The sequence below is a fragment of the Fringilla coelebs genome (genome assembly GCF_963513975.1).
Source record: "Fringilla coelebs genome assembly, chromosome: 1".
Classification (NCBI taxonomy): domain Eukaryota; kingdom Metazoa; phylum Chordata; class Aves; order Passeriformes; family Fringillidae; genus Fringilla; species Fringilla coelebs.
This window is the reverse complement of record NC_140028.1, coordinates 134,899,947-134,919,758: the sequence shown is the minus strand read 5'-3', so window position 1 is coordinate 134,919,758 and position 19,812 is coordinate 134,899,947. Positions and strand designations below refer to the sequence as shown.

Genomic DNA, 19,812 nt, shown 5'->3' with positions numbered 1-19,812 from the left:
ATTTGTATTGTCCGGCCATTAAGTTTCCATCTAATTTCTCATCTGGCGTCCCAGGTGAAACATTTCACATTAATTTAAGCTATGAAAGAACGAAAAGCTTCGGGGACAACACCTTAAAAATCGGGTTGATACTAACAGCAGGGTGGAGCGATTTTAGGGTAAAATAGGTTACAGGAATGAAACACGCCCTTAAGGAGTTAATGAAGACAGGAAATCGAAAGACGATTTAGCGCGCGGGGTGTCTGGCTCCGCAGACACCGGGGTTCCACGGCCACGGCGGCAGCCAAGAGGGACCGGATCCCTCTCGCTGTCCCCCGCCGCTGTCCCCCGCCGCTGTCCCCCACCGCTGATCCCCGCCGCCGATCCCCGCCGCTCCCGGCGGGACGGGGGAAGGGCGGGGCGGGGCGTCCGCGCGCACAGAGCTCGCGCCAGGAGCCGCTCGCGCCCTTCCCCCTCCGGCATCTCCACTGCGCGAGCGCCGGCGGTTGCCGGGGCGCGTGACGTCACGAGCCGCGGAGGCGGCGATTGGTCGGGCGGGGAGCGCCCCCCCTCACCCCTCCCCCGCCGTGGGACCGCCGCTGCCGGGGCCGGGCCGGGCCTCGCGCGTCCCCTCAGTGCGGAGCGGCCGCCGCGGCGAGCGCGGCCTCCGCGGAGGAGTAGCCCAGGGCACGTCCTCGCTCCCCCGCGCTCCGGTGCCGCCACCGCAGGTGGGGGTCATGGCCCGCCCGCGGCCCACGCCGCGCCCTCGGCTGCTGCCGCTTTTGGCGCTGCTGGCGTTGCTTGCGCCCCGCGCCCGCGCCTGGGACAGCGGCGACCTGGAGCTCTTCGACCTGGTGGAGGAGGTGCCGCGGAACTTCTACGACTTCCTGGGGGTGCAGCAGGTGAGCGAGGGACCGAGCCCGCCCGCCGCCGCCCCCTGCCCTAGCCCGTTCCTACGGGCCCCGCCGGTCACCGGTGCCCCTGACCCCCAGCGCAGCTGCCCGGCTCCCCCCGCCGGCCCCTCGGCCGCTCGCCTGGCGCTGTCACCCTCCGCTTGCCCTGGCCCCCGGGCCCCGGCTCCCGCGGCTCGGGGCAACGCGCCTGTCCCTTCCCAGCCTCTCTCCTCCCCCTGCTCTGCTTCAGGTACTGCTCTGTTGCTTCTCCTTCCTGCCCCACCATAAATCAGCCCTCCCTCTCCCACACCTTTGTGTGTTCCTACTGCCTGTTGCTTTTCTGAACATATCTAATTTTCTCCAAATGAACCTGCAGCTAGACAAAAGTAGCTTCTGGGGTTTTCACACTTCCCATTCATATCGTCGGTATGGCAGTTTCTCACCTTTCCCTCCTTCTGCATAGTTGCTATGTCCTTATCTTAAGATTGTGCATCACCATGTGTTGCGGCTCATATTTTCTCTCACCCATGCCATGTGGTAGACTGTGACCCTTTGCTGTGTTAATGGCTTGTAGATGGTTGTATTTGTTTACTTTCCATGTATCTTGGTTATTGTGTGTGGTTCTCACCTCTCTCTGATACGTAACACCTAACATTATCTTTTTTTTTATGCACCTTCAATTAATTTTTCATGCCAGTGTGGTCAAGACAGGAACTCCTCTAAGGAACATTTTTATCCCATGGTTTGTGTGTACATCTTGGATATAGTTGCTGGTTTCACTGCCGTTTGGCATCTTCAGCTTGTATCACTTGTCTGGGCTCCCATGTGATGCCCTTTCTTTTCTCTAGATGCTCTGCTCTATGTGTGACCCTACTCAGTGTCTCTACACGCATCTTAACCACTTTTTTTACTTTCTTCCAATCAGTGTTCTTCTCCTCAGTAATAAAATACACAATTCTTTATATGCTGCTACTTCACCCAGAATCCCCAAAAGACATTTTGCCCTTTCTCTGTCTCTTAGTGCATTCTGTACCCTTAATGCCTTCTCTTTCCAGTGCTATATTCTGGGGATTGAGCCTATTTAAATGGCTTCCCTGCCAGCCTTGAAGTTTATTCTGAGGTAGTTCTTGTAGATTTTGAGAGTAAAGACTGTATTTTCAGGTGCATTTCACTAAGGCCATGTCTAAAAAGAGAAGGAAGATGTCTAAGTGCGTAGTTTTGGAAACTACTGGCAGTGGTTACTCTGACTCTGTTTCATCACTTTCTTTCCTGCAGTCCTTCTTAAGCATCCAGTGTTAAATACTATGGAATACCATCATCTATACAACACAGCAAGCACTGCTGTTCATGTTTCATTTTCAAGACCCTAAAAATCTAGGTGTTAATTCTCAAAGGCAATTTTAGTGTTAGATGATGTCGGAATGCAAAACTTTTTTTCTGTTAGTGGTGTTCAGGTCTGGTATGCAGCTCTTTGTTAACATCTTCCACAGTCCTTTCTTCTAGAGCCAAATCTCTACCTTGCCATGTATGTTTAGCAAAATGTTAATTTTAACAAGCAAATATTCTTCTACTTCACATTTCTACTCCTAGTCATAATGGCAAACTTGTATCACTTGCAGTGTGGGAGCAAGGAAAAAGTTGGTGGAAGTGCAACACAAACGAAGGCGAGTTTTTTGGGTTTTTTTGTTTAAAGTGGTCACCCATCTTGTCATTATAGCTAAGACTGGAAGAGTACGTAGTGCTGATACTTGACACATGCAGCAGAATAGATCTGTGAGTGGAATAATGGAGTATGCAGTGTTGGGAATTGAGCTTCAGTAGGAATCTGTAAGATTGGAAAGTGCTGTGTGGATTTACAGGTTCTCTCATACTGTATCCTTTGTTGCTGCTGCTTGCTTCTCCAGCTCTGATCTCTATCTGAAACTTCCAACAAGATCCTCCTGTCATCCTGAAGGGATGTTGTCTTGCAGTGCCTCGCTAGGCAGCTGCTGCTGTTCAAGTTACCTTATGAGAAGGGCAATTAGTCTTGTGACAGGATCAAGGGAAGTGCACAAATCTCAGGTGTGCTGTATCCTACCCTGGATGTCTCAACACAAAGCTGTCTTTTACCATAATGTCTCAATGTGATGTTTGCACATTTCTTCAGGTCTTCTGCTATTTTTTAATACTATGGTCTAATGGAGCTCATTTTTTTGTATGTCATTATTGTTTTAGTCGGGATGCTTTTGCTATAGTGCTGTAATTTCACTTTTTGTAGTTCTGATACTAGAGGCTTCCTCCCCTGAGTTCAGGTGGTTTTCTTGTCAACAAGAGTTGACTGTGTGTGTGACAATAGCCTTTATGGCTACACCTTTGAACTATTTAATTATCTTTCATTCATCAAGGCTCGCTTTTCCTCCCACCCATTCTTATTTCATTGCCTTGTATCATGTCCTGATAATCCCTTCTTCCTTCATGAACTTTTGGGAGAGGGAGTACTTCTTCATTATGCAGGATGTAACCTCTACATCTGAGATATAGATGCTCAACTGTGTTTGTTAACCGTAGTGTATCAGGGCTGCCAGATTTCTTCTAAGCATGTCGTCTTGTGTTTTGAAAAAATATAGGGAATGACTCCAATGCTTCCTTAAGGCGTTAAAGCAGCTTAGGTTTTAATGGGAGAATGGTGGCACTGATTGTTGAACTCATACACGATGTTGGGAAGCTGATGCTGACCTCAACTGACAAGATGCAGAAGGCATTGTGGGAAGTGCTGTAGCTCTCAAACATCCTTTGGTGAAGCCTTTGCTGTGTGGATTTTTTCACTCAAATTGGAGAAAAGTTATTAGGGTTTTGTTGCTGTTCTATGCTTGCAGGAATATGGGTTTTGTGTTTTGTCATTTTGAGGGTCTTGTGGAAGCCTCCTGGCATTGTTAGGTAACTCATCCAGCTCTGGTAAGGTGTTAACTTTGAGCTGCTGTAGTGTTTTCTGATATTAATGGCAAAGATAGAGGGTGATCTAAGCAAAGTGATTGTTGTGATTCTGAATGTGGAACGACAAAGTAAGAGTAAGATTGTGACTGTCTTGGCTGTTAAATAACTGACCTTTGTTCCTGATTTCAAAGAGGATGGCTGAGCAATATACAAATGCTCATGGAATGGTTGAGGTTGGAAGGTTCCTTCTTGTCCAACCCCCAAGTGTTAGGGGTGAGCACCTAGATTATCTGATTTTTATACAAGGACACAATCTATTTGGGTTTTTATCAGATCTAATAGTACCATAGCATGAGGAAGTCTTGCATTGTTACATTGTTACTATTGCCGTTGTGACCAACGTGGGAATTGCTCTACCTTCCCTTTCTTTGGCGGTTCTTAGATTGATGATGTAATTAACTTAAATGACTTATATAAAACATTGCTGGTTTCAGGAAGTTTGACCTAGCAGAATGGGGATATAATCTTTGGACTGAGAAAAGGTTGTGTCCCCCAAGTGGTTACTGAAGAAAACAGAATTATAACCTCTTGACAAATCTGATATAATAATAATTTCATTAATCACTTCAATACAGCCAGTTTCAAACCAACAAAGGACCAAGTAGTATTCATCTAAAAACTCAGATGAAGCAGCAGAATTAAACCAGAGGCTATGCAGACTCAGTAATATGATGACCAGTTACCTGAGAATGAGAACGTAGAAATGCGCTGTTAACATATTGGAAAAATTCTAGGAAGATCTGAGGAGCTACAAGCTTGTATGGTGGACAAATTAATGGGTCAAGTTAAAGTTATCATCTCTTACAGCTTTTAATAGTTGATACCTTCATGAATATGATATGCTTTGGATAAATCAACTTTGCATCAGTTGAACCTGTGGCTCTCCTTCCCAAAATATGCTTTTGATTATAACTTGTTAATATGGCTTCAAGGGAATTATTTGTTCCTCCACTATTTTTGACTTGCAGCCAGGAATGCACTGCAAGTCTCTGGATGTCTTTTGAAATTTGTGATACAGTTCTTGGATACGAAGGATCTGATAAAAAAATTTTTAGGTAACAGTTGTTTGTTAAGATGTATTAGAATGCATGAGCTGTATTGCTGGAATTGAGCTGTGTGTTGTGTGTCAGGACCAAGGAAGGTCTGCATAAGGCTTTGGCTTCCACTGGTGATCCCGTAAAGGAAGGAGTTGGTGGTGAAAGTTTTGCTAGGCCTGTGCATTGCAGGGAAGCAAACACTGAGCGCTCTTTGAGCTTGTTTGGTGGACAAATGAATGGGTCAAGTTAATGTTATCATCTCTTACAGCTTTTAATAGTTGATACCTTCATGAATATATGCTTTGGATAAATCAACTTTGCATCAGTTGAGCTAGTTAACAAGCAGGACTTGCTGGCCAGCATGGTGGATAAATAACCTGAAAAATGTTGAGAGGGATATTTTCTTCAGTATTGGCTTATGCCTTTCCTATGGCACATGAGCTTCATATTGAACCAGGCTCTAATGTGTTCGTGTGCCTTTACTGTAGAGAACTAAGGGTATTATATGCACTGCAAGATGATGGGTTTGGTAGGTGATGCTGCAGCATAAAGTCAGAACTGTGTATACAGAACCTGATTTTGGTCTGACAGCCTGTGAGACATTGGTATGTTTGCAACTCCAAGAAAGTGCATGACGTGAAAACCAAGGAGTTGGATTTCTATGGCTGTGGGAAACCACAACTTCTCCACATGAGCTGGATGTGTTGGGCTAATAGGCTTCTTTCAAGAACGCTAGAACAGATGTTGTGTGCTGTGTCAAGTAGCAGGATCTGACAGGGTTATGTCTGTAAAATGCGATGTTTGGTGCTGTGGAACTGATGTGCATACTGTTTGCATTTTGGGGATTTTATTTTTTTCTTGCTGTTGAACTAATTCCAGGCTGGCTGCATGGACTCAATGCCTGTTTGTGTTGAAACATGCAGTTTACAGTCTTGGTTTCACACCTTGTGGTTCAGTTCTCTCTGAAAGGAATCCTGTTCATCCACTCCAGGACTGCTTCATGATAGTACCTACAGTCAGTAGGTACAATAAAGCAGCTTGATTTACACGTGCGCTTCTGGGCTGCACTAAAAGTATGAGGTAGCTGCGCCTTTAAGACTATAGTTTCTAGTAAATTGCAGACACTGAATTGTACCTCTTGGCATTGCTCTGTAAGAAAAGGAATGAACACCACAACAAACTTTGTGGCTTTTATGGTATTAACAAGTGTTACTGGAGATGGAAGAAAACTCTCAGTAAGATTTCTTAATGGTTTGTTTTATGCAAATGCTTTGACTGAGGCATGCAATGCATACATCACCACAGTCCAAAAGTTGTGAATTTGTATGTTATATAAATAAAGTTCTTGGACATAGATTTAGTAACCTGTTTTTCAGAAATAATGGCAATCTTGGAAGTTGTCAGTGTTGTTTTGTTAGGTCCTGCCGTAGTTCTGGCTTCGAATGGGTTATTGTCCAGAAAAAAATCTACATCAAATTATTTTTCCTATAGAACTTCTGGGGAACTTTGAGTACATAGATTGATCCCTTTGAGTGGGAAGAATCAGCTCTCCCTCATGTGTCTCTGTCCAAGGAATACTCTAAAGTCCTCATCAAGAGCAGGCTACCTGTACCCATGCAGTTCTGTCTTTCCTGGCAGGCAAAGTGCGCATAACTAGAGCAAAGAAGGAGGGAAATAAGGAGGGGTAGCCCAGAAACTCAGCAGTATGTTTGTTCTTCCCAGTGACAAGCTGGATCGCTCTCCACAGACATATTTTGGTTGCTCTTCTACCACTTCAGACTGTTCTCCTCTCTGCTGCTTTTTGAGGTTGGAGTATGTGGGTGCAATGTTGCTAAAATGATGGACTGTGTATTATCTGCAAATGATTTAGCAGAAATTTAGTAGTTTAGTGTTCCAAGCTTTGGAAGTATTTGATCAAGTAAGACAAAACTTCACTTGCATGTGATTATAATATCACTTCTTCAGATGATTTTTGTCAAAACTATGAGCTGTAAGCTATTCTTGCTTTGTTTTGTAAGATTATTTATCCTGCATGACAAATAAGATATTCACTGTGACCTTCAAAGGTGTGCTGTGAAATGACAAGGAGCCATGTAGCGCCTTGGTGTCTCATTCATTTCTGAGAAAGAAAAGTTGTTCAGCTAGTGATTAAACATCATGTCTAATGGTCTCAGCCTGTTCTGAGATTGCTTTCTGCTTCTTGTTCAAAGTATATGTTAAGGAGATCTAAATTGGAAGGCATTAGATTTAAATGCACTGTCAATTGCAACATCAGAATTCTCAGTTAGATGAAATGTTTCCATTTTCTTGCTCCAAGCTTTCAAAAATAATTAACTTCCATAATACACAACTGGGTGATAGTAGTAGCAGACCTTTATTTGAATACTGAGGGATTTTAGTAATTCCTGAAATTGTAAGTCCATGAATGTGCTGTCAGCATTGAGGTAGTAATAGTCCATTGGTTCAAAAAAAATATCATCAGAAAATCAAGTTTTGTTTCTGGTGTCTTTAGCTGTAATGTCAGTTCATTCCATAAAAGTAATTGCGTGGTTTTTCTTAGTATGTTACTGGGACACAGTTTTGCATCCCTTTATGGTTAAAAACTTTCTGAATATGTTGCTTGGAAGTTATACATAGAACTGAGATTTTCAGCAGCTCTGGAAACTCTGCTTGTCCCAGAAGATGTAAATTATTAAGGTTGTGTGAAGTCATCATTGATATTCACTTGGATCCTACAGAACGAAGTTGTTTCGATTTTGAGTAGTTTAATGGCTTGGAAGAGTCACCATAGAGAAGTGCTAATGATAACTGGAGCATTTGTAACTGGGGAGGGTGCAGGGTACAGGTTTCTGTGTGTTTTGGGATTTTTTTTAAAATTGCTGAATTTAGAGGTAAAACTGCTGATAATGTATTCTATTCTGTAAATGCCCTGCCCTTATCTTTTTGTTCAGTGTTGTTGCATATAAAAATGATTGAGACATCTAGACATGTAAAGCTTTTATTTTCCATAAAAATGGGTTTTCTGCATTGTTGCCTATTAAATTTCTACTTGGATGTTGTCCAAGAATTTTTTTTCTTTCATTGTTGTCTCCTTTTTTCAAGACACAAAAGTGCTTTGGAATCTACCAATTTAAGTAGTTTTAAAGACACTTACTTTTAACTTTCCCTGACAATTCATTCATGTAGTACTGTCCTGATTTCTTTCAGGTTATCTTTTTCTTCTTTGTTGCTGTTTAGAAGAACATACAGGAGTAGGAAATTATTATGTTTGGGAACCCAAGGGAGCTGACAGTATTCAAAGTGCAGTAAAAAGGATAAAACAAGCAGTCTTGAATTGGTTTGATTTTGGTTTTTTTTTTTCTGGCTGCAGCAGCAGTAATGTTTCAGCTCTTTCTCTCTATACTTCTTGTTTCATTAATCCTTTAAGGATGTGTCCATAATTGATCTTCAAATTGCAGAAATAAAAAATGGTTTTGGTTGTGGTTTTTTTTCCAAGTAGTTCTATGTTTGATCTGTAATTCATTGAAGGGATTGACCAATTTCTTAGTGTAGAAGAGTGGGTAGCCTGTGCTGATGGCCTTTGGTGCTTACTAAAGGCTCTGCATTTTATGGTGGTTCAAAATTCATCTCCTTTGCTGAAGTTCTAGGTATGTGGCCATGTTGGTATCTGACACAGCTACGTAATTTTTCCAACATGGAATTTTGTAAACAACTTCCCAGTGGGCCTTTTACTTCTTGACTGCTGTCGATTGTAGTCATCATATTGGTCTGTAAAGCTGTGTAAAAAAAAAAAAATCATAGAGGCAGCCCTAATTTCATTCTGTTGAATGATAAAGTTTTTTTGCTCCGTCTACAGTGATTTTACAATTAAGATTAACATGGTTTTCTAATCAGATCTAGAGAAAACTGCAGCTTCAAGGGAGATATTTGGAGGTATCTGTGGTGCTATTTTAACTTCAAGTATGTGGTAAAATTTAAAAAATAAAATGAGAATTCAGCATGTGAGATGTTCCTTAATTGGTTTGGTGCTTCTTGTGCTCTCAGCAGAGCCGGTAACAAAGAGTCTGTGGTGCTGTTGCGCAGCTGAGCCAGTAAGAATGAGAGTTTAAGTGATAACAGAGGGGTTTATTTTGTCTCCAAGAATGGGTCTGATACACATTAATTTCCTCCTTTTATTCATTTTAATATCTGAAATGTTTTGGTTTTCTGCAGAATCCTAGTGGGCTAACAAAATTCATGCAGCATATGAAAATCTGCAGGTTTGCTTTTGATTTGCTTCTTAGCCTTTGTGCTTTGGCTTAGCTAGCTGCTGTGCAGGTTTAAAGTTTGCTTCTCTTTAGGTTTTTTTCCCTTGCAGTGTAAAGTTGTTGCGTTTCCCTAAATTGTGAGGAGATTGGGGTTTCTGGGTTTCTTTTGTTTATTACTTGTATGTCAGTCTTGTTTGGATGTTACTAACTGTATAAAAGTGATTTGTAAACAGTCTCACATACATTATAAGGTTTTGTACAGGTGGTATATGTTACAGTTATGCAAACAGTAACAGTTTAAAGCAGGATTGTGTATTCCTGGGCTCTCATCTGAGGGTTTGCTTAAGTGCAGGTTTCCTAAATGACCTGGTTGCAGGCCTTGCAAACTGTTCTTACTGATGTCAAATGAGCAGTGGGGTGAGAAGTGAAGAAAGTTCATATGCAGTCCTTGATAGATCTGAAATTCATCCTTATCAGTGTTAATCTGGAAAATTTGGGGAAGAAACCCGACGCATAGGAGCTGTTGAAATAAAGTTGCATGGCAATCCTTGTACAACTGAAGAGAGAAGGAAGAACTAGAGGGGTCTTGCCACATGGGCTGTAATTATGAAATGCTGCTGTCTCCAATGTAATGTAAAGTACTTTCACTTGAAGGAAGCATTCAGTGCTGATGAGGACATGAGAAAGCTGTGAAATAGCCTTATTGCACTGATTTGGGTTGAATAGCTTCTCCTTTAAGGGACAATGATTGTTTATATCTACCCATAAAATTATTGCAAATGATTTTTTTAGTGTGATTGATCAATGCTTTATTACATTTTATTTATTTATTTAGCCTAAATTGGTTTTATCAAATTGATCAGTTTTAATTCAGTTTCATCAAACTGATTTAGGCTAGCTTTTATATTCAATAATCACCATTTCAAACTCAGTGATTTCTCTGATGTTCTTCTATGGGATATAAATGCTCTAATGGGAAGTAAAAGAGTTTGTATGCCATTTAACTTTGTGACAGTCTAAGTCGTATTATGAATTGCTTTACTGGATGTTGTGTCTAGCAGTGGCTGCTAAAATGTTATACTACAAAAAAGTCTGTAAAATTTAATCCTACATGGAAGCCTCTTCCCATTTCCTATTAAGATTTATTAAAAATCTTATTCATTCATTTCTTTCAACTTTAAATAGATGTGTTTTCCAGTCTGAGTCTACCTATCTATTGAATAAAAAGTATTTCTTCTGTCATGGTGTAACTCGTGTGGCTTGTAGTTTCTGTTCTACTTCAGAATTTTCTATTTCTACTTTAGTAGCCTTTCCACACGCCAAGCTAAGCCAGCAACATTCAAAGCAAAAAATTCAAATGTTAGCTTGTGTCTGTTGAGAATGGAGTTTTCATAGTTGAAGTACAGGTTGAGGGGATCAGCCAGTCAGTTGGTTTTTGCAGCTTATGATGGTGCAAGAACAAACTTCTTCTGTATATAAATTGTGTACTGTGAAAATTAATTGTAGCTGACTTATATTTGTTCTCACTTACATGGTACAGAGTTCCCATGCTGGAGGGCACCATTACTCCATGTAGTCAATATTTTTGGTCTTTGTGTTTTCTGGTTGAGTAATACTAGGTGCTTAATTAGAAAGTAGTTGTATAAGTTCTTGATTTTGTTTTAAAGGAAATAAAAATTAAACTAGTTGTCTGCTGGAGAGATAGAGACTTAACCTATTACTGACTTAAAAATTTCATCAATCATGATGAATTTGGCCTTTCATACACTTACCTCTCTTACCTACAAACAGATGTGATCTGTAAACACCTTAATATTCTGGAGGAGATGCAGACCTGCATCTGGAGGAGATGCAGGTTTAGTGACCTTAGATTAAAGAACAATAGCTGTTGTATCAGTTAAAAAATAATGTGATTTTTAGTGCACTTGAGAGTACTAAACACCCTTGCCTTATCTGGCAATAGTCTGGAATTGTCTTGAGCAATGCATCCTGATGGTCAGCGAGAGCCCGCTTCCGTTCCGTAGTAGGGGTGTTTGTCTCCAGTTAGGGCATCCCTCCATGTCATCCATAAGACTGTTGGATTCCTTGAAGGAATGCTGAATGCTGTCAATGTGCTGTCTGGTTTCTACTCTTGTTTCTTATTATTTTTGCGCTTCTGTATTATCCTTGCGCTTCTTTCTTTAATAAAAGCAATGAAATCAGTGGCAATAGATGGCATCACTGGGGAGCACATGTGAACATAACCATGTTTTGCAGTCCATTCACCTCCCGTACCTTTCAACTGCCACAGTTTTTGATTAACAATGTTCAGAGGTGCATTCCTGGTGGTACCTTTCAGTCTGGTGTTGTATAGTGGATTTGTAGAACTGTCAGCAATGTCTTGGATCACTTAGTGATTTATACTTGCCAGCTGCAAGCTCTGCTCTGTGTAGGAAAGGTGTAGTTTAAGGCAGCAGTCTTAGCTGCACTAAATCTTATCTCTCACTCTTTTGCTAGATCACTTGGTTTCGTATTCCCTTGCTTGTGTCTGGTACCTACCCAAAACATTTAGCATCACTGCACGCTTGACTGTTCAGGTTGTCTTTGAAAGTGCTGAATGAAGCCAGTCCCAGCACCAATCCCTCAGCAGGAGACCTTTCAGCTGCCTTTTCGCTGCCGTGAAGACTGGCCACTAGACCTTGCTTTTTGTATATCCTGTTCATTAATTTTCTTTTTGTAAGACTTTTTCCTCCCATCTTGTGTTAAGTTAGTCACTTTAATAGCCTTTGGTATGGAACCTTGTCAAAAGCTTTTTCAAAATTGTCAGGTCCCTGGTGGCATTTTCTTTGCAGCAGTGGCTTATCTTCCTCACCTGCAGGTGTGCAGTTTTTTATATACATTTATTTCAGCAGTCTCAGGTGATAGCTACGGTCCTGACATTAGCATGTAGGTTGTCTGTTTGGGGTAATATGTCTAATATATATTTCAAGTTGAATTTGCTTGTCTTGACCTGCAAGGAACACAGTTGGTGTGAGATCTCTTGAACATCTCCAACAGAGAAGATTCATTAACTGAATTGTGAAATTACTTGTCTGTAGCTTTGTTCCTAAATGAAACTTTTCATAGTTTTGTCATCAAGCAGTCTCTAACAGCTTGGTTTTGATTACATCTGAAGAAATAAAAGGGTTTTGAAAATAAAATAAATTGACACTCTAGTTTGCTTGGACAAATACAAAAAAGTCCTTAGTAACCTGCTGGAAAGAAGTAGGCAACGCATTTTCTTACCTATGTATTCCATGAATTCTAATGGAACCAGCACAGAAATCCACCACGTTGATGTTGTGGTTATTTATTGTTAGAAGGAAGAATAGCTGCTGTTGTGCTGTTTTTCCTCTTTGATTAACTGCTCCACGTGAATGATTGAGCACATTTTCATAGGAACCCAGGCTTTTAACTGAGATATCCATAGGGAGTTCGGGAACATATCATCTGCTTCTTGTCACTTTGCTTTGGTTACTGGTCTCAACTCTGTAACATCAGTCATGGACAGTAGTTCTCTTTTCAGGCAGCAAGATAGAGGGTTTGGGCTTGTATTACTACTCAAGTCTTAAGCAGAGTTGGTTTGTGTCCTGTCATCCCTCCCCTCCCTCCTTTTTGACTCACGGTTCCTTTATACCATAGTAAATCTGTGGATTTATTATTTCTGCAGCAAAGTTCTTACTGTGATGTACTTAAGTATACTGTTTTGGAAACAGTAAGAATATTTTAATCCAGTTATTGTAATTCTGATGATTCCACTTACTTGTTATGTCTTTCCTTATTCCTACTGGTTTAGGCAAGATTTTGGTATTGCATAAATCACAGTGAAGACTTCAGTTTTGTGTTTTCTGTTGGGTGTTGACATTGTGACGAGAAACATGACAGGGTTTTATGAAATACCCTCAATTCTAGAAGTTTTTTAAAGGTAGAGACTTGCTGAAATAACTTTTGCAGCAGGGAACTTGTTTGAAATAGAGGAGCTTTAATTGAACATACTAAAGCTAAAAGTTGTATCAGATAAAGGGTATTGAATTTCAAGTTTTCAGTACAGTCCTTTATTGTATAATCAATTTTCTTATTCTTCTAAATAGAGTTGATCTGTTTATTGTTCGGGGGCATAATAAAGTCATAGTTCTAGGTCCTATTTAAAGAAATTAAACCCTGTCTCTAATCCCGTGCATTGCTTCCATGCTGTGTATGCACCTTGACTATCATCAAGAAATCAGAATTGAGGGTAGACTGTGCTGTTTGCTAGCATCTGCATATCTGATGTGGTACATTGAGAAGTCAAGTTTGAGAACACAAGGAAACAGTATCTAGAAAAAAGTGTGGGGTAATGAAAGATGAAATCAGACTGTTTTCTGGGAACAGCAGTTTTGTAGGTACAATGTACTGGGTGCAGAGTTTAGATGGAGAATTTTGTAGCAGAGGTGTTGGTGGGAAATACTTCCTGTTTTAAGTTCCATTTGGGATTGTCTCTTTAAGGTCGCAGTTTGTCTTAGTGTGACAGCAAATTGCAATATATAGTTAGCTTTATCTTGATTTTTAGGTAAAACTGTAATATTTAATTCTCTGTCTCTGAAGATGTATGTTTGAGTGGACTGTTTTTACTTCCAAAATGTTTAGGTAATAGTATATTCTCCAATAAAAAGGGATAGAGTTGGTGAGAAATGCATTTGAATTGAAAATCATGCCCTAACAATATAGTACTTTAATCTTGATATTGTATTTCCTATTTTAAATCATGCTGTTTTAAAGTTTTCAGTACAAAACTTTTGTTAGCATTTGTTTCATAATATCTGGGGTCTTTTCTAACAGATTAACTCAAAGACACTGTCATTGAATTAATGGTATCCCATTATTATCAGGGTATTGGTTATCCTGTCTGCTGTCATGAGATATGAGAGCCTTACATGACAGCTGGTTGGACGTGATTGGATTGATACTATGGCCAGGAAAGACAGTACTGGACTAGGTTGGTTTCTGAAATTGATTTCTCAGTCAAGATAGAATTGTATCTTGATCAAGTATTCAATATTTTGCAATTCAGCTAAGACAAATATACAAACTATTTCCCATGCCCGTTGCAAGTGTAGAACTTGTCATAGAACCAAACACCCACCCCACCCCCAATTTACACCAGGGTTGTTTCTGCAGTCTCAGAGTGTTTGGCTGCAAGCCTGAAAGGAGTGCATATACTGTACTCATTGCCATGCTTCACCTGAGTATGAGATTCACAGCATAGTTTAGTAAGATTATTTTTTTTACTGTTCTTAAGGGGTAGCTTGCTCAGTCAGAGGCTCCTCTTGGACTCTCCACTGGCAAAGGGTGGATGGATAAAAAGATTCACATATAAAAAAAACTATCACTGTTCCCTTTGACCCCCCCCCCCCCCAATCTATTAGTGGATTTAGGCCTGAAGGTAAGAATGCCTAAAAAAGATGGAATCCTGTATGAGTTGGCAAAGCTGAAAAATAACAAATGTCATGATAAAAATCCATTTTTTGTCCAGTTAAATAGTTTTGCCAGTTAAAGGGAGATGGTATAAATCCTGAAGTGGTGGTAAAAAGAAAAATTAAGACTTCATGAAGGACATTAATCTCTCAGATACTCTAAAAACATGGAAAAATCCAATGAAATGTGGAAATTAACAGATCTTTCCCCCTCCTTCCCTGCTTAACTTTTGGGGTTTTTTTTGGGGGGGGGTTGGGGGGGGCGGGGTTTGGCTTTTTTTTTTTGTGTGACTGGATTAATAGAAGAGGCATTAGCTAGGTTATGGTAAGTGTAATACAGATAATTTTTCAGTCTAAAAAAGACTGTTCAGACTCTCAGGCCAAGGCTTATGCTCTGGGATTTTGGTAGTAACAGATTCATATATTGGCAATAGATTCCTTGAAAACAGGATTAGTTTTCCCAAGGATTCTGTCTTGCAATGACTTGGTAAGGAAAAACATAATTGCAAGAGGTAAAATAATGCTCTAGATGAGCTATACTAGTGTAAAATCTATCAGTTAACCTGATGCACAGTGTAGAGTGGCACTTTGCTGAGGCCCAACACTCTGGCAAGAGAAAGGAGACCAGAAGAATAGAGTGAGCCAGCATGTGCTTGGAATAGCAAGCTATTCCAGGGAAGGTTCTTATGCTCAATCTTACTGGCTGCTTAACTGGCTTGAGGTCTTCTGTATTAAATTTTTAAGATAAATATATAATTTAGCAAGAATTATTGCATGTGCTCTGGTATAACTGCTCTAAAATTGTGTTTCTTTTCAAGCATCAGAAAAAGTGCTGCAGTTTCTAATATAGCCCAAGGAAAGGAGATAATCTTCGAGAGATTCATTGCTGTTCTTTTGATGGCATTTTGAAGTTGCTTCTTGCTTATTATGCTGTCCTTTGTTTTCTTTGTTTAAATTGGACCTTGGTGGTTTTATTTGGATGAACTATGAACACCTATCCCATGTTCTGACAAAGCCTGGTTCAGATGATATTTTGGATGAGTTGATCTTAAATTTCTAGGCCACAGCCTTTCTTCTAGAGTCCCAATGATAGTAGCATCTTGATAGAGAAGAGCAAAGGAAAGTTTTCTTCTGGTTACCACTAGGATAACACCTGTAGCCCCAGAAAGGAAGATGATGCTTCCTTGTAGACTTCCGGTGTGTTTTGTTTTAGTTCAGCTTTGTTATGTTCTTTACCCAGAAGAGATGCAAACAGAACTTCAAAATTACCTACACTGATAATTTTTCATTTCTTCAGGCTCTTCATTTCTCTCTAGATGCCGTAACAGATCTGCCTACAAGGACTTGATTTGCTAGATTAACATTTGGCAGCAGGTTTACAGTTTTTGCTGCCATTAGCTTGCTGGACTTCCTGGTGGTTTTGTTGTTGTTGTTGTTTTGATTTTATCCTTTTTTGCATCATTGTTCCCCCAAATGAAATCCCTTTCTTCAAACTGTTAATCCTGGAATAATGATGAAGTATGAGACAGTTAAGAAAATGGTTTTTTGTTCTTTGGTATGCCTAAAGCCGTTTTTCACCCAGCCAGTACTGAGTGTTTCTTTAATGAGGGCGGTGTCCGGGGTCCCTTGTGGCGGCAGCTGAGAACTGCTGTGATGGTTAAGAGTGCTGTTACAGCTTCGTGAGTACATCCCAGGAACCTTCTGCAATGCAGTTCTGGAGCTAATAATTGCTCTCCATTCTTTGAGGGCATTTTCCATGGCTTCTGTGCTAGTTGTTTTTTGGTTTTCTTTCACTCTAAGTTTTAGAGGCTGCAAGAATGAACAGTCTGACAGTCCTCTCTGTTCTCCTTGGGTTATACTGTACTTTGCCTTCTGAGTTCATTTCCCTTTTTTATTTGTCCTCTCATTAAGAACTTGAGTTATCAATCAGGGATACTTTACAGGGATATCTGTAACTTTTAAAGCACCCTTTCTCTGATTACTTTTCTTATCAGTGTGTTTGATTCTTCTGAGATATCTGCAGTCAGTTCTAACTACATGTAATCATTTTTGGGAGGAAAAACTAAGGGTTTTGCAATTTCTTGTTAATGTCCAATGTCTTCTGTTTGTCACTCCTAATTTTTAAGGTCATCTTTTCTCTTTATTGTGTGGTTGGTTTGTTTTTAAATGTATTCCTGCTGCCATCAGATTTTACTGTGACTTTCACTGCTCATCATAAATTCAGTCTGTCCTTTCAGCTTGGGAGCTAAAGTGGTTGCATGCACCCCGGTTAACTTACATTTCAATTACTTTAGGAACACCCTCTTTGTCTAATCCCTATGCTTTCTGTAACTAAAATGACTGTCTAAAATTGGCTTTTGCTTTTCAGTTGGACCTGGAGATGAATTGCCAAGCAACAGGCACTTTGTGTTGCCTTGATATTAAAGCTACATGTGGCTTTAGGCTGCATGTTACAGTTGCCCTGTGTATTCCCATTTTTTTAATCCTGCCATTTTTTTTAAATCCTCACATATCTTGGCATTGTTGGTGGTGCTTTTTTATTTATTTGTTTTTGTCTTTGCCAGTTCACTGATTTCTGTTCAGTTTTTAGTCTCTTCTTATTCATGTAATTCCTGAAGATCCATTTTTACTTCTGCCTGCCAGTATCAGTTCTATCCCTTATTTCCCAACATTGTAGAAGAAATAATTGTCCTAAGTTTCCCAATATATACTTTTATTATTTGTGGCTTTTAAAAGTTATTCTCAAATAAATACTTGATGTGTTCTAAATTTCAATATGTAGGTGTTGTACCAATTATTATTTTGAAGGAGGATTTTTTACAATGGTGTTTGAAAATTTCTGGTCTAAAAACAAAGTGTCTTTGGATGAGCAGGCTGGGTTCCAGGGACAAGCAAACACAGAAGTCAGACCTTTCAGACTGACCTCTTCCAGCTGGAAAGTTTGACTATCTGGAGGTTGCTTTTTACATGGCAAAGATTTAGCAGACTGCCTTGTGTGAGTCTTCTTTTCAGCAGAGCTTGCTCTGCTCAGTTAGAAGTAGGTAAATGGCCACCCAGTACTTACACAGATCAGGTTGAATCTGTATACTGCTGGACAGAGAATTTGATAAAAGTAAAGCAATAATTCTTTCTTTACCAATGAAGTAATGATAAGGCATAGAATATTTCTGCTATCAAAACTGTAATTGGTTTTGGTTTTTTTTTTCCTGTTCACTATTCCTTTTTCTGTTTTTAAATTTCTGTGACAGAAGTTGAATTCCTGAGCTCCATTGCATGTGCTGGTCACTATTCTGTCTAACAGGACAACACCAAGAAGTCTTTGTACTTTATCTTCTGCTATGGGCAAAATACCCAATTGGAATAACTGCTGAAAAGAAAATGTAGTGAAATAAGATTGTGTGCATGCAGGAGCACGTAGAAGCTCTTAGTGCAGTGACACTGGATGTGCACTGGGAAGTTTATTGCAGTGGTATTCCTTGGTATTCCACCAAGGTCATGGTGGAGACCTTGTGGGCTTTCTGTAACTCAGAGCACTCTGTGTGGGAGTGATGGGCAGCCATGGGAGTAGTTGTACCATAAGTCACTGAAGGGTTGAAATTGAAATAATCAAGGTCTTGCAGGCTGGCTCCCTTCTGCTGTTACTTTGTTAGTTCTTTTTCCTGTTTATTTGATCTAGACAAACCCTCCCAGTTTTTTGGTGTGTTGTATGCTTGTTTCCCAGTAGGTCTCTTGTGATTGTAGAGCATTAAGGCTTCTCCTGACATAACAAATATCCACAGTTGATTACAGCTGTGGAGCACAAAGAGACTGACATAGCTGCATACTTGCTGCATTAGACACTGCTGGAGAGATGAGCTGCTGTTTTGCTCTTTCTTTTGAGATACTGCCAATAGGCAACACAAAGTCTGAGGAGATGTTTGTGCTGTTCCTGCTAATTATGTTATGAAATTCTTCCTAGTTGCCAGATGAAATATTATTAGTGTTAAGCATTACGTATATTATTCCTGTTAAAGAAATAAATTATTTTATTGTGATACCTTTCTTTTTTGAAGTCTAGTGTTGGGGAATATGGATGTAGATTTTTATTCTGTGCAATTTGAAGTAAAAATAAAGCTTACAAAAAGACATTTGAAACCATTGTTGAATTTATTAGTGTGAGGCACTATAGTGCTCTGGAGTAGATATACTGGAACTTCAGTGAGAAGAACCATAAAGATTGTCAGTATTCAGTAATTATAGTTATCTCTCTACCATACTGATCATTTAATCTGATGATTGAGATTTTACATTTTTAAGTTCAGTTTGGGTTTCTTACCACTTGATGGCAGTGAAGGAGCTAGTGTTGCCGGGCAAAGGTTCAGGGCAAGAACCATTATGAATAACAAAAGAGGAGGTACAAAGGAAGCATCTGACATTTAATATTGTTCACATTTCTAGGTGATATTACATATACCACAAATGACAGTAGATGGAGAAAAGCCTCTAGATGGAGCTTCAGTACTTTCAATGGGGGAGAGATTTTTATACTCAAGTGGTTTCTCCTATTTATAATAATTGTTTCTAACAACAACTTTTCCATTTAGACCTGGAATGATACCAGACATTATCAATAAGTAATGTCAGTGCTTCTGCTGTTATAAGCATACTACTTGAAGAACATGCAATTCTGGAATTTTTCCTCACACCTTCTGTTCAAATCCTACAACTTCTCAGGATTCTTAATAATTCTCAGGTATTGTTAGAAATATGTGTTGAAGATTAAGGATCAACATAGTTGTTCAAGATTTTTTAAAAAGAAGATAGTTGGATTTCACTGGTGATCAAAAAGAGAAACTTGAAAAATCCTGTTCACTGGAAACTGCCCTGCAATATTTACTGTTGTGCGTGGTCTAGTCCCATTGAAGAAGTGTTTGTTGTAACATTAAATATTACAATGCACGGATGTGTGTTTGAGGCGCTTTATTAGTGAAGGTTCTTTTGCACTTCCTACACCCATGTACACCTCTTGCCAAGCTGGTATGGGGAAATGAACCATATAATGGCCCTGCTGTAGTAATTGGCTCCACATGGGTGGACTCTAGTGCACAGACAAAACCTTATTTGAAGTAATTGGTGCTTTGTGTAGGTACAAGGGTCTGTACATGCAGATTTATTTTGGATCCTGGGTCAAACCTTGGCATTAGTAAAGGTTTCAATTTCATGCAGTGTCTTT

General features: G+C 39.9%; 1 protein-coding gene across 1 annotated transcript in view; it reads left to right on the top strand.

Moving 5' to 3' along the window:
- The first annotated feature begins 568 nt into the window (after positions 1-568).
- DNAJC1 (DnaJ heat shock protein family (Hsp40) member C1) overlaps positions 569-19,812 on the top strand; it is a 107,468-nt gene continuing 88,224 nt past the window's right edge. The window contains exon 1 of the mRNA XM_084208723.1: positions 569-881. Coding sequence (XP_084064849.1) covers positions 717-881 — 165 coding nt within the window. The 5' untranslated portion in view covers positions 569-716. The remainder of the gene's footprint in view (positions 882-19,812) is intronic.